Genomic DNA, 27,513 nt, shown 5'->3' with positions numbered 1-27,513 from the left:
CTATAAATGTAGGTCACTTCTTGGATCCATCTTGTTTATTCAGTGCTAGATACATGAGGGCTGATGTTTTATGGAAATCTGAGCATTTTTCTTCTATTTTACTGTTAGAAAACTATAGGTCATATGTTTATATGTATCTAGGTTATTTTCTGTATGTAGCCCTAAGGAAGAGTGAAGTGTATCACTGTATGAGGCTGGTCGTGAAAAGTGTACCTACAATATTTATCCCAAAGAAGGTGACTATTACTTATGTGTACAGAAAGATGCGACTGTCTATAGAAACCACATGCAAAGAATGCCACGCTGTTACTTGAAGCAGCATTGTCGTCACTGTCTTAAGCGGGCTTTACACGCTACGATATCGTTAATGATTTATCGTCAGGGTCACGTCGTTAGTGACGCACATCCGGCGTCATTAACGATATCGCAGCGTGTGACACTTTTGTGCGACCTAAAACGATCGCAAAAGCGGCCAAAATCGTTTGCTGCGGAGAGGTCGTCCTAAAACAAAAAATCGTTCTCTTCTAATTAACGATGTTGTTCCTCGTTCCTGCGGCAGCACACATCGCTGTGTGTGACACCGCAGGAGCGAGGAACATCTCCTTACCTGCCTCCACCACCAATGCGGAAGGAAGGAGGTGGGCGGGATGTTATGTCCCGCTCATCTCCGCCCCTCCGCTTCTATTGGATGCCTGCCGTGTGACGTCGCTGTGACGCCGCACGACCAGCCCCCTTAGAAAGGAGGCGGATCGCTGGCCAGAGCGACGTCACAGGACAGGTAAGTCCATGTGACGGGGGGGTGTGCGATTTTGTGCGCGACGCGCAGCGATATGCCCGTGTCACACAAACGATGGGGGCGGGTACGCACGCTAGCGATATCGGTACCGATATCGCAGCGTGTAAAGCCCGCTTTAGTTTTGCAATAGACTGCAATACTAAACTATTAAACTATATGCAATGTACTGTAAGCATAGGTCCAAGTACACCCCTGGGTTAGGGTGCTAAAAATATACTAGTAGCTTAAATTCTAAATAACATTATATACAGTGGCATGCAACAGTTTGGGCACCCCTGGTCAAAATTACTATTATTGTGAACAGCTAAGGAAGTTGAAGATGAAATGAAAGGTATAAAAGGCATAAAGTTAAAAATGACACATTTCCTTTGTATTTTAGGCAAAACAAAAAGTAATCTTTTACATTTTTAACCCCTTCACAACCGTCCGATTTTGCACTTTAAGTTGTGTTTTTCGCCATTGTTCCGAGAGACGTAATTTTTTTTATTTTTCAGTCAATCTGGTCATGTTTTCTTGCGGAACGAGCTGTACTTTTAAATGAAACCATGAGTTTTACCATATAATTTACTGGAAAACAAAATTCTAAATTTTGCTTTGTTTTTTCACAGCGACGTCATACGGCAGGCGTCCAATAGAAGCGGAGGGGCGTAGATGAGTGGGATGTAACATCCCGCCCACCTCCTTCCTTCCGCATTGGCGGTGGAGGCAGGTAAGGAGATGTTCCTCGCTCCTGCGGTGTCACACACAGCGATGTGTGCTGCCACAGGAACGAGGAACAACATCGTTAATTAGAAGAGAACGATTTTTTGTTTTAGGGCGACCTCTCCGCTGCAAACGATTTTGGCCGCTTTTGCGATCATTTTAGGTCGCACAAAAGTGTCACAGGCTGCGGTATCGTTAATGACGCCGGATGTGCGTCACTAACGACGTGACCCCCGATGATAAATCATAACTCTATCGTAGCGTGTAAAGCCCGCTTAACTCCCAAGAAGCCCATCTAGAGGTTGAGTTTTGCAGGCGTACACAAGCATGTAACAAGAATTAATGGGGCTCCATAGCATAGAGAGATGGGGCTCCACTGTCTAATGACAAAAAAGAACTAAAGAAGTAAAGAATAAGTAGCAATAATAAAGCTATGGATAATACCCTGCTATGGTGTCATATGTGGCTGATTATTGAAAAACATTGTGGATTGCTTCTCTTGAATTGAGCCTTCCCGCTAGAGACAGAAACAGGTATGTGAAATTTTTTTAACTGTATATGTGTCACCCAGGGAATGGGGTACTCCCGGGCAGTAAATAACTGGGGAATCTCACTTTGGTGGCTGTTGCCCGGTCCCGTGCCTTGGGTGCTTTTTTTAATGGGGACTATTTACAGGGGAGATTAAAGTAAATTGTGTGACACCACCTGCGGGTTGCGGTTAAGATTGTGGAACCGCCACTGCTGAGTTGGTTACCCCCCAGGGCTGGTGGTAATGGCAGCTGTGGTGGTAGGCCCTTCGCAGGTAGGGCTGAGCCTGGGAGATGTATAATGGAGTAATAAGGGAGACCACACCGTGGGTTGTAGTTAACAGTCTCTACTCACTCTGGACCCTTGGACGGCTGGTTCAGGTCCCTCTATTTCCAGTGCCAGTTGCTGACTCGGTTGCTGTGTCCCCAACACCCTCAGTGTGGTTGGGTCCCCGTAGCGTGGAGCGTTTGGGGCCTGACTGTCACTTTTTGGTGGCAGTCTCCTTGTCCATACGGCGGGCAGTGTGGACCCTGTAGGGCTGGTCTGTGTCCCGAACTCTGATCCTTGCTTTACTGCTGGTGCCCCCGGATCTGTGGGTCAGTGAGGTCTGTGAAGGTCCCCTCACTGTGCAGGTATTTGCCAGGCCATCTGAAACTGTCGCCTGACCTAGGGCCCTGTGCCACGTCGGTGCTCTGGTCCCAGCGGTACTTGGGTGTACCTGCCCTGGCGACCACTCTCCTGTGCCCCCGGGCCACCATTACACGACCCAGCTCTAGGCACGTCTTTCCACTTTCACTACTACTACTGAACTGGCTGCTGTCCCCCCCACCAGGTTGTCTAGTCCCTCTGGTTTGGCTCCGCCCCCTAGGTGGCCATCCCCTTGTGTCTGACTAAGCAATTACCGCTGGTGTGGAGTGGTAACTAGGATTTTGGTGTGTCTAGATGTTGCTGGCACTGGTGTTCTAGGTCCCTGGGCTAGGCCCTGCATCCCTGTGAGGATGCAGTTCCTAGTAGTGCCCTGAGTGGCTCAGGGGTGCTACATATAGAGGTTTAAAAAAAACAAGAAAAAAACAAATCAGCTGAAGTTGGTTACACGTTATAAAAAAAGTTATGTAATCTTTCACAATTTTTGCTTCTAATTTGAAGATTTCTATTTCTCCGCAGCAACAGACAAAAGTGTGAGCAAAATTCTGTTTCTGAAAACGCGGACTGTGAAGTTACAAGGAGCAGCCTCGCTTGTCTCCAATGGACCATCAGGTAATCCATGGTGACCTCACCAGTGTTAGTGAAAATCGGCTTATGCTGGGAAGGATGACAATGCATGTGTGTTTTATAGGCACGGTCAATTTTTGGAACATATTCCAAGGAGGAAAACTGTCTGCGAGTTTTATACCAGTAAGTGTACATCTAAATAACACGTAGATGTAAGATAGACATTGCTGCTATTAAAGGGAATCCGTCAGCAGGTTTTTGCTATGTCATCCTAGAGCTGCATGATGTAGGCAAAGAGATCCTGAATCCAACAATGCATCACTTAGATTGTGTCAGTACGGATGAAGCCAGTAATCAGATTCATTCTCCATGTGCACCCCTATAACAATAACAAAGTCTATACTCTTTTCCAGTGCAGGCGTGGTTCCAGCGATGTTGGAACTCGCGCTCCCCGGCACACAACATTGTTATGACACATGAGCCTAACGTCCAATCAGTGCCAGCTTTCTGCTCCCTGCCTTTGTACGGTTAAGTAATTAACAGGAAGTGAGCGCTGCGGCTACCACTCACTTGCTGTTAATTACTTAAGTGCCCGAAGTTGGGGAGAAGGAAGCCAGCACTGATTGGTCGTTGGGCTCATGTGTGATAACAATGTCACGTGGGCCCCAGGAACGCGAGTTCCGACATCGCTGGAACTGCTCCAGCATCGCAGGTGAGTATAGACTTTTTTAGTTTTATGGAGCAAACATGGGGAATGACAAAGGGTTGACTTAGTGGTGGACAACCCCTTAATAATTAAACCCTTCACACTGACATGTCTTAATTTAGAAAGTGAATTTATAAATCCCTCTTCTCTCACTTAAGTCTCGGACTAGGTGCCAGGTCAGCAGTCTTGCCATTACTAAGGACGACTCGCTTATGTTTGTAGCAGATTGCATCGGTTATATATATGTTTATGACATCAAAGACTATGCTATCTGTGGAGCTGAAAAAGACCGTCCGATATGTAAGTCTAATTTTCTTTCATGAGAATTTTTACAGGCATGAGTAATGAAGAAAAATCTACTAAAGAAAACAGTTAAAGGTGTGGTCCAAAGGATGAAGAAATTTGAATCTAAATCCCTATGTATTTATTGCCACAATAAGTGACGTCACTTCTGAGGGCGGTGCTGGTCTCTGAATGCCGCCGGGTACTCTGACACCTTGCACTAACAATGTGCGCCGCTGTGTTGCTAGCTCTACTAATCTGTGCCCTTCAACACAGAGCACACTGTCACTGTACAAAATTGCACATTGAAAGCACACAGGGACAGACCAGCCTCACACCAGCCACTGAAACAAGCTTCACTGATGAAGCTTAGTTTCAGGGGGGAGCAGAAAATGTGACTGCGAACGCAGCCTCTGCCACCTGATGATGTTTTGTTTGAGTATCCCAGCATGCACTGAGGTTCCAAATAAAGTGTCTTCAGACAGGAAGTAGGAAGAAAAATAATCAACAGTAGCAACATAGTGTAGTGAAGGAAGGGTAAGGAATATTTAATGTGGCCATGTTAGAAATTAGTTTTGATTAGGGCACTAAATGGATAGGGATTTAGACTGAAATTTCTTCAGCCTACAGATCACCCCTTTAATGAATATCCTTAGAGACTGTTTATTTTAGAATTTCCAAGAATGTCACACTAAAGTTGTCTAATAGTATCACGAGCAGTGACCATATCTAATGTCGCTTGTGACCATTTTCTGTTAGGCAGAAGGGAGAGATTAATCCACTGATGGGGTTGTTTGCATTTCCCATTCAGATGTAAGTAACAATCATAGAAATTTCTTAAATATATATACCAATTGGTTCCCCCTCAACAACAAGACAAGAATCTGGTAAATTTAAAATGTGGCCCCCTTCCTGAATGTAATATGCCAATTCCGAAGTGCTTTTAATTCCTTCATGCTGGGCAATTTTACGTGTTTGAGCTTTAAAGTGTTTTCCTCCACTTATTCCTGGAGCCATAACTTTTTTTTTTTCCATCCACATACACATATGAGGGCTTGTTATTTGCATGACAAGTTAAACAGTTGAATGACTCCATTAGTTTTATCATGTGATGCACTGGAAAGTGGCAAATAAATTCCAAGTGCATTGAAATTGCAAAAAAAGTGCGTTATACTAACCGAGTCTATAGCACGGCTGTACACTGCTTCCGGGCCGCTCACACTGCTTCTGGGGCCACTTATTATTCTTTATACATATTCATTGCTTCCCTTGCCCACCGGTAGTCCCCACGTCTCTGACTGGTTGCAGTCAGACACGCCCCCACCCTATGTGACAGCGTGTTGTACTGCCTTCAATCAGAGGTGCTGTGTGTGTGTGTGTGTGTGTATATATTGGTGTGAAAATAAATAAATAATAAAATTGGCGTAGGGTCCCCAATATTATATCCAGCACAGATAAAGCATACGGCTACTAGCTGCAGCACCCAGCCATGTGCTTATCGTGGCTGTGTATCAAAATAAAAAGAGAACGCATGCGGCTTTTTACAATTATTAAGATAAATAATTTTAAAAACTGGTGTGCGGTCCACCGCAGTTTTGATACTCAGTCATGATAAAGCCGACAGCTGGGGGCTGATATTCTCAGGCTGGGGAGACACATGTCTATTTTGGCCCCCAGCTTAAAAATAGCAACCTGCAGCCACCCAGGATTGTCACATCCATTATCTGCAACAATCCCAAAACTTTACTCAACTCTTCCCAATTTCCCTGGTGCAGTCCCAATCGATGTAATAAGGGGATAATAACAGCTCACAGCTGCCAATAAGCCCTAGATTAGTAATGGGAGGGGTCTATGAGACACCTTATTACTAATCTGTATGTGAAAAGAAATACACACAAACACCTAAAAATCCTTTATTTGAAATTAAATACAAAAGAAACCACCCTCTTTCACCCCTTTATTAAAACCCAAAGCACTCAGGTCCGAAGTAATCCACACAAGGTCCCATGACAATTCCAGCTCTGTTACTTCTGAAGTGACAGCGCGCGGGAATAGAACATGACCCTACGGCAATTTATTTTAGCTATTTTTACACAAATAGAGATGCACATACAACGGCTCTAATTGAAAAGAGTCAGGCATGCTATCACACAGGGTGGGGGCGCGTCTGACTGCAACCAATCACAGATAACAGGACTGCCGATGGACAGAGGAAGCAGTGCATATACATAAGGGATAATGAGTGGCCCCAGAAGAAGCGTTACAGCCACGCGGGAGACTCAGTAAGTATAACATGCTTTCTCCAATCCCCCTACCACTGCTTTTAAGTGCCGGATTCTGGTCCCCATAGACTTATATGGGGAGCGGGGTCTGACCAGATATCCAGAATCAATTTCGGGCCCAAACTGGGTATTTTTTTTAAATAAACCTGGTCATACCCACCGATCCCGGGTATCTGCGAGTCCGCCCATCACTAATTACTACACAACGGATGTAATTTTTTTGTTGCAGTGGGATCTATAAAGCCATGCCACTAGTTCAGTAGTTTATGGAAACCGTTAATAACGCACTTACTGACAAAAGCAACTACTCTGAAGTATATTCCCACCTTGTATAGTCTAATTAATGAAGATTTACTATTTTAAAAGTGATGGAATATCACCAGGATTGCGCCCTTTAATATCAGGATTGGTGGGAGCCCTTGGCCATTGTAGAAATTGAGTAGTGATGCCATCACTTTCTGAGATACGAAAACCCCTTGAAATAAATTTCCTCTTAGCTGTAAATATTGTCTAGTATTAATATACATTTATTATATTTTTTTTTGCATAGTTATCAAGCACTGGAGGGCTCACGTGGATATGATTACACAGTGAGTAAGATATGTATGATCAAAATGTGTAAAATTGAAAAAGGTTAACAACTCTGAAATTCAGGTGTTCAGGAGAACATTACCTGTCTGACTGCATTGTGCCAAGTGTAAAGTTTGGTGGACAAGCAAAAAGCACTAATGTCATATCCATCAAACATCTTTGGGATGTTTAAAAATAGAAATTGTAAGCAGGGAACCCTTGTCCAACATTAGTGTCTGACCTCACAAATGCTCTTCTGGATGAATGGGCAAAAATTCCCACAGACACCAACCAACATCTTGTAGGAAATCTTCCCAGAAGAATTGAAACTGTTATACCTGCAAAAAGATGGTGAATTCCATATTAATACCTCTGGATTTAGAATAGGATGTCAAAAAAGCTCCTGTAGGTGCGATGGGTAATCTTTTGTCCATATAGTATATACACACATAGACAAAATTGTTGGTACTCTTCTAGTGAAAAAAAAAAATAAAAAAATCTAAAAATCCCAATAAAACTCACAGCCATGGATCATTTGTCCTCAGGACCTTATGCCTCTCCCCCAGCCTCCTGATGAAGGCTCTTTTCCACTTGCGATTTTCATGTGCAAGTGCAATAAAACATCGGATCGCACTCACACCAGTGTTAATCAATGAGGCAGTGTCCTCTTGCCTTTTATTTCTTGACATGAATCGTGCTCTTGGTGCAATCGCAACATGCTGCGTTTTGCAGTGAGTCTCGGCTCACGCACCCTAAGACAAGCCTATGGGAGCGTGTGAAGCATGTTATGCGACTGCAGTGCGATATACGCAGAGACAGACAACGGAGGAGATGGGAGAAAGTGATCCCTTCCTCTTCTCACAAGATCGCATCACAGTCACATGACTCTCAGCTGACACCCGCAGTAGAGGGTCATTAGCATATCGCCTCCGATACTCTCGTATTGGAAGCGGTGCACAAGTGGAAAAGAACCCTGAAACTTTAAATTGGAAAGGTTTGGATATCTGCATCTATACAGGGAAGTAATGATTTTCATTAACCCTTTCATTAGTGCTTTGTAAAAGTTTTTTTTTGCCATGATTTTGGGTTTATCAAGAACCCTTTTTTCTTTTAGTGACCTGAATGTGTATACCTATTTTTGGGTGGTGAGAAAACGAATCAGCTATTAAGTGAGTCACAAGTCCCTCTGAGGTTCGATTTATTTTCTTGATTTGCTGGGTGTTGTGGTGCGCCTCCCTTAAGGGTGCTTTACACACTGCGACATCGCTAGCGATAGCACCCACCCCCGTCGTTCGTGCGACATTTGGTCAAAAGGTCCACACACATCCTGCAAAAATGGATAAAATGTGCCATACCTCAAATAGTGAGATATTAGTTTATATTTTGGCCCAAAATATGTAAGCTCGCAATCCGTTCGTCAAGGATTCTCACACTTGCGAGTCCCTACACTGAATAAATTTTTGCAGGATGTGTGTGGACCTTTTGAATTCAGGTGGTTAAATGGTGAGCCTGTCATGTGTTATGTACTCATAGTGCTAACTGACCCACCCGCCTGGACCTGGTGTTGTGCGTCATTTATAGGCCTTTATTCAGACACTGTGCGTCTCGTGTATCTGTGCGAGATGCACCTATATAGTGCTGTTTAGCCCGCCTGACCTGGGTTTCTGGCGTCATTTATAGGTCACAGTTCAGACACTGTGCATTTCACTCATTATATGATGGGCTCCCAGTGCAAGTCTTATTAGTGTGCATGTCTTATGCTAAGCAGCTGCCCCTCCCCCCTAGTGTGGAGGTTGCGTGGCTGTGACATCAGCATCTTGCACCTCGGCTGCAGCCATCTTTATGAGGAAGGCTCACCACATTCTGTGTGTGCACATATCATTTGTCTTGGCTCCTTTTTGGTGTTTTTTTGATATAGTTCTTTGTGGTTTTTCTGATTATATCACCGGACTGGTTTCCCGTTGGATGGATCTTTATATATCTTCACCAGGTTATTATTATGGCGATTAATGTATTTAGAACTAATATCTGCTACATCTGAATTCTATGTCAGAAAGAATTATATGGCAGACTGTTATTTTTATCAGCAGGGACAGGAGAAGGGTAAGCCAACGCTGAACGGGGGCACCCTGAAATCCAAGGCGTAAAATTCCTCCGTAGTTAGGCAGTAAAAATTTCCCTAGGGTATTTTTAATATTAGTCTTTAACTCTTGTTTACTTATTTGAGTTTTCATCTATTCCTCCTTTGGTCTAGGGCTATTCTTTACAGCAGGGATAGAAAAAGGGTCAGCCAACGTGGAACCGGGGCACCCCAAAACTTAAAGTGTCACACTCTCTGTAGTTAGGTAGGGGACAATTTTTCCCTAGGGTCTATTAGGGCACCCTTTAGCCCATATCTTCATGCTTTTGATATTGGTTGTCCTGATCTGTTTTTATACATCTTTTGTGTATTTTTGTCATTTTTAATTAAATTTTAATAAAATGGTTTTTTTATTGGAGTTTTGATATATTTTTGTAAATTTCGTCTGTACTCTGCCCGATCTCTAATTTACTCTTCTGGTAAAGTAAGAAAACCCCCAAATAGTCACTGAAATAACACGAAACTGACAAAAGTAATTTTCTATTTTAAATTATTGAATAACTAATGAAAAACTAATGAAAATGGCCTGAACAAAAATGATGGAAAAGATTGAAAATAATTTGACCGTAGGCATGTCCTGTAATTAGCTTCAGAGGTGCAAATAAACTTCTAATCTGCCTATTTGAAAGGTGAAAAGTAGTTACTGTGCTGTTTGGTATCATGGTGTGTACAACACTGAACATAGACCAAAGAAAGCTAAGGAGAGAGTTATCTCAGGAGATTAGCAAGAAAATTATAGACAAACATGTTAAAGGTAAAGGCTATAAAACCATCTCCAAACAGCTAGATGGTCCTGTTAATACAGTTGTGTGCATATTATACAGAAGATTAATGTCTACGGGACTGTACACAATCTCCCTGGACGTGGCCACGAGAGAAAAATTTATGACAAATTGAATAGATGGATAATACGAATGGTAAACAAAGAGCCCAGAACAACTTTTAAAAAATTGGAGTGATCTCCAAGATCAAGGTACATCAGTGTCAGATTTCACTATCCATCGCTGTCTTGGCCAAAGTGAACTTCATGTAAGATGACTGAGGAGGAAACCACTGAGTAAAGCAAATAATTAGGGATGAGCGAACCTAAATAGTAAAGTTCAGGGTTTGTACCTGACACCAGGTGACCAGGTCTCAGACTCAAACATGGACTTTTAAAAAGTTTGTGTCCAAGTTCATAGTTTGGGTATTGTTCGTATGTTAATAATGGTTGTTGAAAAGCTACAGCACAGCCAATCAACAAGCTTTATTGCATGTGGAAGTTGCCTGTACACTGCTGTGAACAGTAAAGAAGAAAAAACAAATGACGTGGGCTCCTACCTATTTTTGATAACCAGCGCAGGTAAAGCAGACAGCTGGAGGCTACAACCGTCAGTTATCAGCTTTAGCTTGGCTGGTTATCAAAAACAGAGGGGATCCCACACTGATTTTTAAAATTATTTAAATAGCTGACCGGAATTGACCTACGCAGCCTCGTTCTCAGAACAGGACTCCATTGGTTTCTGGCGGTCGGCTTCAGCACAGAATTTCCCAAGAATGTAGAGCCTCGTTCTGAGATTTCCCGGATTACTGCTCTAGTCCCCCATTGACTTCCGTTATACTTGTGTCCTCGAGTGACGCCCATCCAAGCATCCAACTGCTCATAATGAGTACCGTGCATCCGGCCATGGGGGTGCTTGCTAATCACTAATATTCATTTTAAACACAACTTAACAATATGGGAGACAACATGCATACATATTATAACATCACAGAGAAATTACGCCGTCATGTGTCATTTGCTCTTTTGTATGAAAACACATTTCATTAAATCCATATATTTCCATTAATTATCCTATAGTCAATACTAGTTCCATGTAGCAGATTTCTGCTCCTCGCATTAGAAATCCATCTTTTCCGCACAGTTCAGATCTTTTATGCATATGATTAATGCCAAGTTTTGACTGAGTTGATGTCTCTGAATGATATTAATAATTTCAGATTTCTTGGACTACATCCCAGACTTTGTAAGCATTTAATTTTAGGAGAGGAAGACATTTGTGTTCCTTGTCAAACTAATCTAGTTGGAAATCTGTTGTAAACACCACCCACTCAGTAACATTTTATAAAGCAAGTGTTGGCAAATAAAAGCTTTTCTATTTTCCGTGAAATAAAAAAATATCCCGGAATAAACCAACAAGCGTAAGGAAGGTGAAAGTTCTGAGGTTCTAACGACCAACAATGCAAAATAATATGATAATATAGGTGAAGACTCTGAGGATCTAAGAATCAACAATGCAAAATTATATGATAATATAGGAGAAGACTCTGATGATCTAAGGACCAACAATGCTAAATAATATGATAATTTAGGTGAAGACTCTGAGGCTCTAAGGACCAACAATGATAAAGAGTATGATAATATACAGTAGGTGAAGGCTCTGAAGACAATGCAGAAGAATGGGACTGCAAATTACTAAATTATGCAATTCACATAATATTAGCATAAATTGAAGAATATTGGCAATTAATATAATAATAGTCAAGTGGGCAGATTGCTCTACTACAGCATTGACATCTTGGTCTGTTCGAACCATAGTAATTTGTACTCTCCCTGACAGAATTTCTGTCGCTTATCCATGTTATATAAATAAAAGCTTATAACCTGACTTTAAATTCATCCATTGGTTTTATAAATTACTCTTTTGAAAGCTGAAACCCTCCCAAATTTGCTTTAGGTTATGAAAATAAAGTTACTGCAAAGCTGAAATATTGATCATTTAATGAACACAGAAAGGTCAGATTTTGGCAAGACAAAAGTTTTGTTGCCTACAGAAAGTAATGTGAAATTCAAACAAATAATTAACTTCTAATACAAAGATATGTTGCATAACATTGGTGAATGAAGTTGTGGTGCTATTAGAGCCATGTTTAATATTTTGTGTGACTTCCATGAGCTTGAAGGACTGCATCCATGCGGTTCAACAATGATTCATACAAGTTATTGATGAAGTCATCAGGAATAGCAGAGAATGCAGTCTTACATGCCTCCCAGAGTTCATCTATATTCTTTGGTTTTGTCTTCCAAGCTTCCTCTTTCATCCTACCCCAAACATGCTCAATGATGTTCGTGTCTGGTGACTGGGCTGGCCAGTCCTTGAGCACCTTGATCTTGTTTACCAGGAGGAGCTTTGTTGTAGAGATGGATGTATGAGATGGAGCACCATCCTGCTCAGAATTTGACCCCTTTTATGATTGGGAATGTAAGAGGTAGCTAATACTTCTTGATATTTTAGGCTATTGATATTGCCTACCACCTTGCAAACGTTTCGCACAACCCCATACTGAGTGTAACCCCAGACCGTGATCTTTCCACCACCAAACTTAACTGTTTTCTGGGTATATTGTGGATCCATATGGGCTCCAGTAGGTCTCCTGCAGTATTTGCAGTGGCTGTGGTGTAATTCAACTGAAGATTCATCAGAGAAATCCACCTTCTGCCACTTTTCCAGCATCCATGTATTTAGCAGACTGTGGGACTTGGCAAATGCCACACAGTTTTTAATTGCCTTTTGTTTAGTGCTGGCTTCTGGGCACTGATTCGACCATGGAGGCCATTTCGAGACAGAATCTTACAAACTGTTCTAGTTGACACAGGGATTTGAGGTGACCAGGCCTGTTGCAGTTCTGCTGCAGTGGAAGAGGGGCTGGCTTTGGATTTTCTAACCAGCAAACATTCCTCCTGAGCAGTTGTCTTGCAGGGTCTGCCGGACCTGGGCTTATCAAAAACATCTCCAGTCTCTTCAAATCTTTTCGTAATTCTTTGTACTTGACGCTGAGACATATTAAAGGTGCCAGCCACCTCTGCAGTGGATCTGGTCTTCAGCCTCCTGATAATCAAGGCTTTGGTCGCAGGGTGGATTTTTGGCATGTTCTCAGAGGTCAAGTTGCAGTTCAAGTGAAGTTCTGGGGTGTTGGGTTTCTTTTTATACACACCCACTAATTAACTGATTATTTAGTGAGCACAGGTGAGGATGTAAACTAGGTTTGGGTGCATTATATAACAAGGCGACAAAACTTTTGTCTTGCCAAAATCTGACCTTTCTGTGTTCATTAAATGATCAATATTTCAGCTTTGCAGCAACTTTATTTTAATAACCTAAACCGAATTTGGGAGAGTTTCAGCTGTCAAAAGAGTAATTTATAAAACCAATGGATGAATTTAAAGTCAGGTTATAGGCTTTTATTTACATAACATGGATAAGCGACAGAACGTCTGTCAGGGAGTGTAAATGTATTTAAGTATGTCCATCATCTCTAATTAACTTTCATCGTGCAAAATAATAAAATGACTTGTCCAGGGCTGATATAATATTGGTCTATCTATAGGTCATCAATATCAGTCGGAAAGAGTCTGACTGCAAGTATCCTTCAGATTCGCTTTTATGAGTTCTGGGGGCAGCTGGTTGTAGACAGTAAAGTAAGGCAGAAAGCTTTGGCTACTAAAATATTGTATTGGTAGTTCCCGGGTACAACAGCTTTGCTCCTGTTCAAGTGAACGAGAACGGAGTTGCAGTACCCAGAACAGCCACTACATAGTGTACCGAGCCGTGCTGTTCCCACTCTGTTCACATCAATGATAACAGTTGATTGGTGGAGATGCCGGGTGTTGGACCTTCACTTGTAATGGAAGCCAGCTCACCCACGTCTGACCTCACCGCACCTCAGACAGGGATCCGGCCCTGCCCTGGCCGCAGCAATGAGAAAATGAAGGAAAGCGATCCAGCTGAGTGAACAGGTGATTTATTCAGTGCAGTACAGACATGGCATAGTTGTGGTTAATGTGTTTCTGGCTTAACGCCCTTAATCGTAACCATGATTAAGGGCGTTAAGCCAGAAACGCGTTAACCACGACTATGCCATGTCTGTACTGCACTGAATAAATCACCTGGTCACTCAGCTGGATCACTTTCCTTCATTTCTCATTGTTGGACCTTCACCTTAATGACCTGTGGAGCATAGATCAATATGATGTGTGTGCTGCTTCTTTATGCTTCAAATATGTTTCCTTGCCAAATGAATACCACATAGCTAAATCACAGGTATCAATATTTGGTACGGATTCACCCATGTGCCAGCAAGTTAGTCCAACTACAGTGCTGGATTCATGGCTGTGTATGCCTGCAGAGACAAGATCTAGCGGGAGGTTCAGCATCTGCACATTCTGTGCAACCTACAAAGATTCAGTGGTGTCTGCCCCTTTGCTTTCTTTATTGCCCACTATTTTGTATTATGCTTTAGAAGCCCAATATTTTTTAGGCTTTCTTAAAACATATATTAGATTATGAATAACCATGTTTTATTTCCATTTTAGACTTGAAGTGATAGATGATGATAAAGTTGTGTTGTCATCATCATTAGACTGTGCTGTGCGGCTCTGGAGCATAGATGGAGAATTTATAGGTTAGTGCTTTATATGTTACTATCTCGCTTTTTTTAGATTAGTAATTTAACAATACTGTATAAAGTGTCTAAATTAGTGTTTCTCAAACTGTGAAGAAGGAACTTGTAACGGGAGCGATTTTATGCCTCACGGGCCTCTCTATAGTTGTGGCCAGTCTCTGCTTCTGCAACATAACTGATTCCTTTTATGTCTATTTGACTTTTTATACTTAATTCAAGAGACACATTTTATCATGGATATAAGTAATTATTTAAAATCCACTTATTTTGACGGAATTTATGATACCGTGATACAATGTAAAGAAGTAATTGTACAACTTGTATAACATTGTAAATTCGGTGCACCCTCTAAATAACTCAACACACTGCCATTAATGTCTAAACTACTGTCAACAAAAGTGTGTACACCCCAAAGTGAAAATGGCCAAATTGTGTCCAAAGTGGCAATATTTTGTGTGGTCACCATTATTTTCAAGCACTGACTTAACTCTCTTGGACATGGAGTTCACTAGAGTTCACTAGACAAAAGGACGTGGTTCCAGTTATCCATGCCCTTAGTCTGCTTACCTTCAGTATACTGTGTAGCTTTCTTGTGCATCTTCCTTAGAAGAGGTTTCTTTCCTTCTGGGATGACAGCCATGCGGACCAATTTGATGCAATATGAAGTGTATGGTATGAGCATTGACAGGCTGATCCCCCACTCCTATAACCTCTGCAGCAATGCTGGCAGCACTCATACATCTCTTTTTTTTTAAAAGACAACCTCTGGATATGATGCTGAGCATGTGCACTCAACTTCTTTGGACGACCATGGTGAGGCCTATTCTGAGTTTCTGAGTAAACCTGTCTTGTTAAACTGCTGCATGGTCTTGGCCACCGTGCTCAATTTCAGGGTGCTGGCAATCTTCTTATAGCCTCGGCCATCTTTATGTAGAGCAACAATTCTTTTTTCAGATCCTCAGAGAATTCTTTCCCATGAGGAGCCATGTTGAATTACCAGTGACCAGTATGAGGCCTGAAACACACATCCGTGAAACACGTGCGTGTTTGGTCCTTTTCCGTGTATACTGGAGACACGGCCAAATGTGCACCAATGTTATTGTATGATAAAAGCTCCACGTGCGTTTTTGATGCATGTCCGTTTGTCCATGTCCGTGATCCGTACCTGTGTGCGTTTTGCACGGCAGCATGTCCGTTTTCTGCACGCAACACGCAGCACGGACCCAATGAAAGTCAATGGGTCTGTGCGCACGTCCGAGTGACACGGACGCATGTCTGTTTGCTCCCTGTACGTTTTGTGCTTTTTTCATGTGATGTCGGTCTTTTTTCTTTTTCTGTTTCGTTCTCTCCCTCAGTCCGTCAGTCAGTCTCTATGTCTTATCTGTCCCTCTAGCTGTCTGTCGGTCAGTTCCCCCCCCTCTCTCATACTGACCGTTCCCCGATCTCCGGCGCGGAGCTGCACGGCTGTTATAAAAACTTCGGCGGCTTTTACTATTTTGAAAAAGCCGGCCGCCCATTAATCAATCTCATATTCCCTGCTTTACCCGCCCACCGGCGCCTGTGATTGGTTGCAGTCACACATGCCACCACGCTGAGTGACAGCTGTCTCACTGCACCCAATCACAGCAGCCGGTGGGCGTGTCTATACTGTGCAGTAAAATAAATAAATAATTTAAAAAAACGGCGTGCGGTCCCCCCCATTTTAATACCAGCCAGATAAAGCCATACGGCTGAAGGCTGGTATTCTCAGGATGGGGAGCCCCATGTTATGGGGAGCCCCCCAGCCTAACAATATCAGTCAGCAGCCGCCCAGAATTGCCGCATACATTATATGCGACAGTTCTGGGACTGTACCCGGCTCTTCCCGATTTGCCCTGGTGCGTTGGCAAATCAGGGTAATAAGGAGTTACTGGCAGCCCATAGCTGCCAATAAGTCCTAGATTAATCATGTCAGGCGTCTCCCCGAGATTCCTTCCATGATTAATCTGTATGTGACATTTAAAAATCACACACACACCCGAAAAAATAATTTATTAGAAATAAAAAACACTAACAAAGTCCCTCATCACCAATTTATTAACCCCGACAAAGCCCTCCATGTCCGGCGTAATCCACGGATTTCCAGCGTCGCTTCCAGCTCTGCTACATGCAGGTGACAGGAGCTGCTGAATACACCGCCGCTCCTGTCAGCTCCACGCAACAAATGAGGTGAGTGGCGCGATCAGCTGCTGTCAGTCAGGTAACTCGCGGCCACCGCTGGATCCAGCGGTGGCCGCGGGTAACTCAGTGACAGCTCAGCTGATCGCGCTACTCACCTCATTAGCTGCGTGGAGGTGACAGGAGCGGCGGTGTATTCTGCAGCTCCTGTCACCTGCATGTAGCAGAGCTGGAAGCGACGCTGGAGGTCCGTGGATTATGCCGGACATGGAGGGCTTTGTCGGGGTTAATAAATTGGTGATGAGGGACTTTGTTAGTGTTTTTTATTTCTAATAAATTATTTTTTCGGGTGTGTGTGTGTTTTTTTAAATGTCACTTACAGATTAATCATGGAAGGTATCTCGGGGAGACGCCTGACATGATTAATCTAGGACTTATTGGCAGCTATGGGCTGCCAATAACTCCTTATTACCCTGATTTGCCAACGCACCAGGGCAAATCGGGAAGAGCCGGGTACAGTCCCAGAACTGTCGCATATAATGTATGCGGCAATTCTGGGCGGCTGCTGACTGATATTGTTAGGCTGGGGGGGCTCCCCATAACGTGGGGCTCCCCATCCTGAGAATACCAGCCTTCAGACGTATGGCTTTATCTGGCTGGTATTAAAATGGGGGGGACCGCACGCCATTTTTTTTAATTATTTATTTATTTATTTTACTGCACAGTATAGACACGCCCACCGGCTGCTGTGATTGGGTGCAGTGAGACAGCTGTCACTCAGCGTGGTGGGCGTGTGTGACTGCAACCAATCACAGGCGCCGGTGGGCGGGTAAAGCAGGGAATACGAGATTGATTAATGGGCAGCCGGCTTTTTCAAAATAGTAAAAGCCGCCGAAGTTTTTATAACAGCCGTGCAGCGCCGCGCCGGAGATCGAGGAACGGTAAGTATGAGAGACGGCTGCTCAATTCAGTCAGGGGATTAGCGGTCACCGGTGAGTCCTTCACGGGTGACCGCTAATCAGTACGTGGCACACAGATAGAGCCGCAGCATGACAATGAAGTCGGGTGAAGTTCACCTGAGTTCATTCTCATCGCGCAACTCTGTTGTCTGCCGACATGTATCAACGACATTGTGCATCACACACACACACGGAACATTTTACACGGACAACACACATACATGTCAGTTATTTCACTCACGCACACACGGACATTCCACACGCACATACGGTTAGCATACGGGATACACACGCTGGCCACACATACCATAAAAACGGACCTAAAAAACGGACCCGAAAAACGGCCCATATCACACGTGTGTGGTTTTAACGGATGTGTGTTGGAGCCCTGAGAGAGTGTGTGAGAGATAACACCAAATGTAACACCTGCTCCACATTCACACCTGAGACCTTGTAACACTAAGGAGTCTCATGACACTGGGGAAGGGAAATGGCTAATTAAGAACAATTTTCACTTAGGGGTGTACTCACTTTTGTTACCTGTACCACTTTTGGTTAGACATTAATGGCTGTGTTGAGTTATTTAGAGGGCACACCAAATTTACACTGACTACTTCATGTTCTATCAAAGTGTATGCGTTCAATTGTAAGTCTATGCATCTTTACATTAACTCTCACAGAGCTGCGCACATATCCATAGACTTAGGGCGGCTTTGCACGTTGCGACATTGCACATGCGATGTCGATGGGGTCAAATCGAAAGTGACGCACATCCGGCGTCGCAGTCGATATCGCAACGTGCAAATCCTTTTTGATACGATGAACGAGCGCAAAAGCGTCGTTATCGTATCATCGCTGCAGCCTCCGACATTTCCATAATGCCGGTGCAGCGACAGGTGCGATGTTGTTCCTCGCTCCTGCGGCAGCACACATCGCTGTGTGTAAAGCCGCAGAAGGGAGGAACTTCACCTTACCTGCCGCCGGCTGCAATGAGAAGGACGGAGGTGGGCGGGATGTTTACATCCTGCTCATCTCCGCCCCTCCACTTCAATTGGCCGCCTGCCGTGTGATGTCGCTGTGACGCCGCACGACCCGCCCCCTTAGGAAGGAGGCGGGTCGCCGGCCAGAGGGACGTCGCACGGCAGGTATGTGCGTGTGAAACTGCCGTAGCGATAATAATCGCTACGGCAGCTTTCACTAGATATTGCACGTGCGACGGGGGCGGGACTATCGCTGCAGCATCGGTTAACACATTGTTACCGATGTCTCAGCGTGCAAAGCCCGCCTTAGGGGTACTTTGCACGCTGCGAGATTGCTAGCCGATGCTAGCGATGCCTAGCGCGATAGCACCCGCCCCGTGGGCCATACGATATCTTGTGATAGCTGCCGTAGCGAACATTATCACTACAGCAGCGTCACACGAACTTACCTGCCCTGCGACGTCGCTCTGGCCGGTGACCCGCCTCCTTCCTAAGGGGGCGGGTCATGCGGCGTCACAGCGACGGTACACGGCAGGCGTCCAATAGAAGCGGTGGGGCGTAGATGAGCGGGACATAAACATCCCGCCCATCTCCTTCCTTCCGCATAGCCGGCGTGAGCCGCGGGACGCAGGTAAGGAGATGTTCCTCGCTCCTGCGGCTTCACACACAGCGTTGTGTGCTGCCGCAGGAACGAGGAGCAACATTGAAACTCCTATCGATCTGACATTATGAAAATGTCCAACACTACACAGATCACCGATTTATGACGCTTTTGCGATCGTTTATCGGTGCTTCTAGGCTTTACACGTTGCGACGTCGTTACTAGCGCCGGATGTGCGTCACTTTCGACTTGACCCCGACGATATCGCAGTAGCGATGTCGCAACGTTCAAAGTACCCCTTACTGTCAAGCCTATACTCCGCTCTGTGTGCAAAGGAGTGGAGTAGCTGTCACCAAACTCTTGAAGATCTTCTAGTGATATACTGTTTTATATGTGGTTTTGTCTATTTGGTGACCTGCAGCTCCTAGTTAGCCAGTGGATATGGTTCACTACTGTATTGGGAACAGTCCATGGTGGAAGGATTTCAGTAGGCAAAAGAAGTTACTTCCTGGTTGTTAGGCATGATAGGGATGAGTACTGAAGAGAGTAGGACATGTGGTCCTAACCTTAGCAGACCTGCATTGAACAGGTATTGTGTACAAAGAAGGGAGAGACCATACTCAGATACCATGTTCTGAAGCAAAAAAGGATTAAGTGGCAGAAGGATTCTTTATCTCAGACAAGTGGAGGTCTACAGCAAATGTTATCAAGGCTTGATAAGTGTGACGGCTGGTGGATGTGGGCCCACTGCGCCACTGGCCGGGCTTACCCTGGGGGAGCGTGACTAAGTGACTACCTGGTATTTACTAGAGCCTTTGATGGTGAAGATAGGCTGGGCTGCAGGTAGTCACCAGGTAGAACTCGCAGAGCAGTCCCTGGACTTGCAGTAGTCGACCAACTGGTCAAGGCAGGTGTGCGAAGTACAGAGGGCACAGGCAGAAACGTAGTCAGACGTAGTAGGTAATCCAAGTTCAGGGCAGGTAGCACAGGTTCAGTAAAGCCGATGTCAGGAGCAAGAGAGGCCAGCATAAAACAAGAGAGTCAGAGAACAAGAAAGTCAATACAAGAAGCACCTAGCAGAACACTACAATAGATAAAGCAAATTGAACTAGGAACCAAGATTAGGCAAGGAATGGTGGGGGTAGCTTATTGATAAATCCCCTGCTCCTTGGAGATAGGTCTGTGAAGGTAAACCCTGCAGGGCACAGCAGGGTTAAAGTCCTGCAGGACTCAGCCACCTCTCCCTAAAGCCGAGTGGAGACATGAGGAAAGTGCAACAGGACTTGGAGTGCAGACCTGAGGCTGAAAGGAGCAAGCGTGGGGAGTAGGCCGACACTGCAAATGTGTGCGGGTTTCCGGCATGACAACAGGAAGTGGGTCATGAAGGAGAAGATGGCTGGGCTGGGACATGTGTTCTTCTATGGAGAACTGAACATGCATTGGCAAACCAAGGAGCATGTGGTCCACATTAAATGGACTTTGAGAGTAGTAGTAAGGAGTTGTAGCAACGCATCTCATCCTCACATGAAGGGAAGAAGGAGATTCCTTTCGTGGTTTGCTGGTGTACCGCCCCGCAGGCTATGCTGTGACTGCCGAGCCGCTCGGATCCGTGCTCGTACGGTGGGTGGTGGCTCGAGCCTCTCACGGACCCGGGGGTCACGTCGCTCTGCAAGGGAGTTGCACGCAGGGACTTACTGGGAGTTCCATGGCCGGGGCCACGGTGGTTTGGTTTGGGATGTAAGTTTGTGACGCCACCCATGGGTTGTGGTGAATGTGACTCGCCCACCCCAGGGCTATGGGACACCCGGTGCCGGGCCGGACTAGTCCGGTGGTAGTCAGTGGTGGCTGGGCCCGGCTCCGTGGCCCTGGTGGGTGTCAGTATAATATGTGGCTTGCTTGTTAATGGTTGTGTTCGTGACGCCACCTGTGGTATGCGGCTAGTAAGCCGCCGCTGCTGTGTGAGGCCTCCGGGATGATGTTATGGCAGCAATGGTAGTACTGCTCCCCACAGGTGGAGCAATGCCCGGGGCACAGTTGGTGCTTGTGAATGTCTATGCAGCTGCAATAACAGAGACCACTTCAAGGGTGCAGTTCAAGTTCTTTACTCACAGTTCTTGTCACAGCTGTAGGGACCCTTGGACTGCTGGGACCACTGTCAGGGACTTCCGCCGTTTCTGGGTGATTCTGAGAGTGAAAGCCGGTGCCCTTCTCTTAGTGTCTCTTTCTTCTGCTGTCTTCACTAGCCTTGCCTTAGGTAGATGGACTTGGCTTGGCCTCCATTACAGCCTCCAGGCTGGGGGGTCACCTGTCGGCTGATTTCCCCTTTTCTGAAGGTCTGCTCTGGGTGCTGGCCCTGGGAGCTTGCAATTCCCTGGGCCTCGGTTTTTACTGTCTGGAGACTGTCTTTTCACTCCTCCAGTTTCTAGGGACCGTCCCCTGTCGCAGCTAATCACTCCACCGATGTCACTGTGGAACGGGCCACCGCAGCCTGCAGCTACCCGTAGCGCCTCTGGGCCCTCGGCAGCGGTACCCAACAAGGACTGCTCGTGGTACCATACAGGACTACCCGCGGCCCTGCGACCCTTTCTTCTCTTCTCGTCCTACATGCTCACTCCTCACTCTCCCACTCCCTGAGCGAACTGACTAAACTTGACCTTCCCTTCTCTGTCTGCTCTCCTAGGCTCCTCCCACCTCCCCAGTTGCTAAGCTGTAACCTATGGGAGCAGGGATGGGTCTTACAGCCCCTCTCAGCATGCAGCATGGGAGGGTTGCCTGCCACTTTCCCTGGTCCTGTGTGTCCCTAGCAATGGGTGTAGTGTGAATTTACCAGGGGACCGGAGTTCACTCTCTTCCTCTCCCAGAATGGGGCATCACACCGCAGATGGGGTGCAATGACCTGTGGCGACGGAAGCCTCAGGGGCGCCACACTCCCCCACAGCAAATCCCAGCACGTCCTCGGGCTGAAAAACAACAAAAACAAATGGGAGAACTGCAAAACATTTTTGGTATGCAATATCATAAACTGTAAAACATTTCTTCCCTTTATGGGAGGCACATATCATGAACGTTGCGAACTTCTTATAAAGAAAACTCTAAGTGTGCACTTCCAGTCCATTGCACGGTTCAGGCAAATCCCCCATAATTCTGGTAGGGGGCACAACGGGTGCAACTAATTACATTTTTGGCTACTACAAGTCCAGTAGCCCGTCAGTTCGTTTCAAACAAACAAAGTAACATCTTCGACCAGCCATTAAGTCCAATGGCCTGGTTGCATCAGACAGATCAACAACATACCAGCCATTAAGTCCAATGGCCTGGTAGGACATAAAACACATACACCACACACCAGCCACTAAGTCCAGTGGCTTGATATGACAGGACACCTAAACATTCACCGGGGCCCACATTCCAGTTCAGTGGCCCGGTAGCACATAACATGGGGGGTGACGTCTTCAAAAAGCATCAGGGGCAGTACAGTAGGAAAGGGTGTCATCTTCGAAAAGAATGAGGGGCAAAACACGAGGGACTTCTTCAAAAAGAATGAGGGGCTATGTACAGTTCAGCATCTGTTCATCTTCTTTACTCTCGAGGGTAGATATCAGGGTCCCACTCCGGCATGGCTCCTGGCAGCAGGTACGCCGACGAGATCATCGTCTGGGTCCCCTGGGCGCTGGTCCCTGACCTTCTGCGCTGTGCTGCAGCCTGGATTGGAGTGGGGCTACTTGCGGGTGTCGCACGGCGCTGCTGCAGAGGGCTGCTTGTCTGCAGGGGGCTGTTGCTGTGGTCTCTGGGGCCCTGCTTTGGCCGGGCTCCCTGCATCACACACGCCATGGAGATCCTGGTCTGCGTCTCCTGAGTGACTGTCGCAGGACCTCTGCTCAGTTCTGCGGCTTGGGCCTGCGTTGGGGTAGTGCTGCGGCTGCTGCTGACAGGGGAGACGCTGCACGCTGGCATAGTGCGGCGCCACTCCGGTTCTTCTGAGGCCGTCTCCTCCCGGGCCTCCCGCTCCTGCTGGTACTCCTGCACCAATCCCCGGCAGGTCAGCTCGTTTGGCAGTGCGGTTTCCTTGGGGCGCAGGGGCTTTTGCAGTCCCCTACTCTCTATGGGCGCTGCGTCCCAGTGCACTCCCGGGGATGTCGCTCCCAGGAGACTCACAGGGGGACTCGGTAGGGGGCCCACTAGCTGGTCGGGGTCCACCCCTCCCCAGGCTCCGTCTGCGGAGGTTTCGGGCAGGCCTCCGGTGCCCCACCGGGCATCTGCGGGGCTGGCGGGGAAGGCCTGCGGGACAGTGGAGGGACAGGGCGGTGGCGCTTGGTGGGTCAGTGGGTCCGGACGGGTCGGGGCTTCACATTGCTCACCCGGTCGCTGCTCCGCGGCCTCCATCCTGTGGCCCACACTCTCCGGCACCATCGGTGTTTCACTCCGCCGGTCCACCTCTGCTTGCAGGTTACGTAGTCTCCGAGCCAGGATTTGCATTTCCTCCCGGAGCAGGTCCAGCTCGGGATCCATCTTCCCGGTCCCTGGTGTACACTCCTGCAGCCTCTCTGCCATGCTGCCGACCTGGGGGACGCTTGCTGGATCACTGCTCGGGTGCTCGACCACGCCACTCGGCTTCTCCCTTTCCCTTCTCGGCGGCGGGGCCGGAGGCTGCACTTGCATCTGGCGCCAGACGGGCGCCCAGCCCATCACGGCCGGCATCACTCCGCTTGCGATAAGGTACATTTTCTTTATCTGCTGGTCTGGCATTTAGACTCTCTCTGCCAGTCGGCCAGCTTGTCTAGTCGCCATTGCTTCTTCTTCCGCCTTCCATGGCGGGCACCACTTCGCGCGCTTTTCTTGGACAAGGGGGCGGGGCTTCTCTTCGCGCCCTTTCTTCTTGCACGCCCCCCTTCTTCCCGCTCTCAGCTGCGCTAATGGCGGCGGTTTCTCAGTAAAGTACACAGTCTGTCACACGGTTCTTCAGGCGCACAGTACCAGGTTAGACCGGGCACGAAATCCTGTTCGTGACGCCAAAAGTTGACTCGCCCACCCCAGGGCTATGGGACACCCGGTGCCGGGCCGGACTAGTCCGGTGGTAGTCAGTGGTGGCTGGGCCCGGCTCCGTGGCCCTGGTGGGTGTCAGTATAATATGTGGCTTGCTTGTTAATGGTTGTGTTCGTGACGCCACCTGTGGTATGCGGCTAGTAAGCCGCCGCTGCTGTGTGAGGCCTCCGGGATGATGTTATGGCAGCAATGGTAGTACTGCTCCCCACAGGTGGAGCAATGCCCGGGGCACAGTTGGTGCTTGTGAATGTCTATGCAGCTGCAATAACAGAGACCACTTCAAGGGTGCAGTTCAAGTTCTTTACTCACAGTTCTTGTCACAGCTGTAGGGACCCTTGGACTGCTGGGACCACTGTCAGGGACTTCCGCCGTTTCTGGGTGATTCTGAGAGTGAAAGCCGGTGCCCTTCTCTTAGTGTCTCTTTCTTCTGCTGTCTTCACTAGCCTTGCCTTAGGTAGATGGACTTGGCTTGGCCTCCATTACAGCCTCCAGGCTGGGGGGTCACCTGTCGGCTGATTTCCCCTTTTCTGAAGGTCTGCTCTGGGTGCTGGCCCTGGGAGCTTGCAATTCCCTGGGCCTCGGTTTTTACTGTCTGGAGACTGTCTTTTCACTCCTCCAGTTTCTAGGGACCGTCCCCTGTCGCAGCTAATCACTCCACCGATGTCACTGTGGAACGGGCCACCGCAGCCTGCAGCTACCCGTAGCGCCTCTGGGCCCTCGGCAGCGGTACCCAACAAGGACTGCTCGTGGTACCATACAGGACTACCCGCGGCCCTGCGACCCTTTCTTCTCTTCTCGTCCTACATGCTCACTCCTCACTCTCCCACTCCCTGAGCGAACTGACTAAACTTGACCTTCCCTTCTCTGTCTGCTCTCCTAGGCTCCTCCCACCTCCCCAGTTGCTAAGCTGTAACCTATGGGAGCAGGGATGGGTCTTACAGCCCCTCTCAGCATGCAGCATGGGAGGGTTGCCTGCCACTTTCCCTGGTCCTGTGTGTCCCTAGCAATGGGTGTAGTGTGAATTTACCAGGGGACCGGAGTTCACTCTCTTCCTCTCCCAGAATGGGGCATCACACCGCAGATGGGGTGCAATGACCTGTGGCGATGGAAGCCTCAGGGGCGCCACAAATGTATGGACACCACCACTGCCGTTAACTAGGCCTCCCGGGGACGATGTTGCGCAGCTTGGTGTTGATCCCTCCGTGGGTAGGGGAGCGATGGTCCTGGGGGCCAGGGGCATACCGGGTCCCTCAGCCGCAGCGGCCGGTCCCTCAGGGACATAGGGGCGTGGGTCACCTACCAGCTCCGCAAAAATGGTCTCCACCTCGTTTGACCGCGCGACCGCAGCCAGCTCCTCCACCTCTGCTGTCCATTGGTCCATCAGGAGGCGCACTTCGGCTTGGTTGCGGTGACACAGTAGCATCATCTGGGCCTCCAGCCACGCCGCCGTTCCAGGCGCGGGCCCCGGGAATTCGGGCTTCTCAGACGGGGCGGACATGTTGCACTCTCGGGATCCAGGAACACAACGGGTGGCAGAGTCCTGGCATCCCTGCCTTTTATCTCTTCAGTCACATGAGGCCGAATCTTCACCCGCCCCCCCTTGGTCTTTCTCGGGCACTCTCCTTGCTGTTTGCACCGCTCTGCTCTCGGGGGGCGGGGTTTCACTTTTGCGCCCTTTTTGTTCAGGGAAGACGGCTCGGAAGGGAACTTTTCGCGCCAAAGACAGCGGATTCTGCAATTTTTCAGCGGGACGCCGCCAACGACAATTTCCAAGGCACACTTCCACAGGTAAGTGGACGGTTCTATCCTGTTCGCAGACGCCAGAAGAGTCGATCTGTACCCCCCCGCGGGCTCGGCTGCGACCGCCGAGCCACTCGGATCCGTGCTCGTACGGTGGGTGGTGGCTGGAGCCTCTCACGGACCCGGGGGTCACGTCGCTCTGCAAGGGAGTTGCACGCAGGGACTTACTGGGAGTTCCACGGCCGGGGCCACGGTGGTTTGGGATGTAAGTTCGTGACGCCACCCATGGGTTGTGGTGAATGTATGGACACCACCACTGCCGATAACTAGGCCTCCCAGGGACGATGTTGCGCAGCTTGGTGTTGATCCCTCCGTGGGTAGGGGAGCGATGGTCCCGGGGGCCCGAGGGAGGTGCTGAGGCGGGGGAGCGGGTGCGTGCTGGGTGCTGATGCAGTGCGGCGCAGTGTGCGGCCCGAAGGCACTGGTGTACTCACTATGGCACAATACAGTGGAGTCTCTGGTAAACCAAACGGGGTGATGAACAGGGCCCGCAGCCAGCTGCAGCTTCTCCCAGAATAGGTTGGTGGTTTCCGCCTTTCTCCTGCACCTCTTTGTAAGAATCTTTTGACTCCTATGCCTAAGCAACGGTAGTCCGCTCCCCAACTTGTATATGCCGTAGGAGCCCGTTTGCCCGCAGACGCTGGCCCTTTGGGTCTCTATGCCTTGGCGGTGGCTTTACCCTATATGGTTGGGCTGTTGTCTTCTAACGGGTCTTGTGTGGGATAGGTCCTTAAGTCCAGTCCTCAATCAGTTGATTTGACTCGGCCCTGTCGGTTCAGGGCTTTGTACTGGGTCTGAGTACCCCTCCTGGTGCTCTAGTTTCCAATTGGCTCCCCGGTTCGGTACCAGTGTATCACCGCCCGACCCCGGTCCCTACGATTCCATCGGCTGTAATCCCAGCTCCTGCAGGCGGCCACCACCGTCTGCCTCCTTGCCAAAGGTGACTGGGCTCCGACCCAGCCACCGGAGTAGTCTGTTGGCAGACCTGGGCACAGGTCTGCCCTTGAACTTGACTTCTCTCTACTCTGCACAACAACTTGTGTGTTTGTTTTCCCGCCTCCAGGCCTGTGAACTTCTCGGTGGGTGGAGCCAACTGCCTGGCTCCGCCCCCCTGGTGTAGACATCAAACCTGGAAAGTGGTGACAAGGGTTTCTAGGTTGGCTGCTGTCACCTAATCGGGGAGGGGGGTGATGTGTGTGTGACTACCTGGGACGACCTGACTAGTCCAGGGCATCACATTGGGCTATTGTAATATGTAACAAAAGTAATTTACCACTACTTATAACTTTGAAGTTCCTGCCTCTCAATTGCTT

The 27,513-nt window shown here is 47.7% G+C and overlaps 1 protein-coding gene across 1 annotated transcript in view; it reads left to right on the top strand.

Annotated features, from left to right (window-relative positions):
* LOC142289995 (cilia- and flagella-associated protein 337-like) overlaps positions 1-27,513 on the top strand; it is a 200,453-nt gene that overhangs the window by 159,716 nt on the left and 13,224 nt on the right. Inside the window, exons 23-27 of the mRNA XM_075333941.1 lie at positions 3,191-3,283; positions 3,363-3,421; positions 4,103-4,244; positions 7,059-7,098; positions 14,572-14,660. Coding sequence (XP_075190056.1) covers positions 3,191-3,283; positions 3,363-3,421; positions 4,103-4,244; positions 7,059-7,098; positions 14,572-14,660 — 423 coding nt within the window. The remainder of the gene's footprint in view (positions 1-3,190; positions 3,284-3,362; positions 3,422-4,102; positions 4,245-7,058; positions 7,099-14,571; positions 14,661-27,513) is intronic.

The sequence above is a fragment of the Anomaloglossus baeobatrachus genome, chromosome 2 (genome assembly GCF_048569485.1).
Source record: "Anomaloglossus baeobatrachus isolate aAnoBae1 chromosome 2, aAnoBae1.hap1, whole genome shotgun sequence".
NCBI classification, from domain to species: Eukaryota; Metazoa; Chordata; class Amphibia; order Anura; family Aromobatidae; genus Anomaloglossus; species Anomaloglossus baeobatrachus.
The sequence above is the reverse complement of the archived record's forward strand: the minus strand, read 5'-3'. Positions and strand labels throughout refer to the sequence as shown.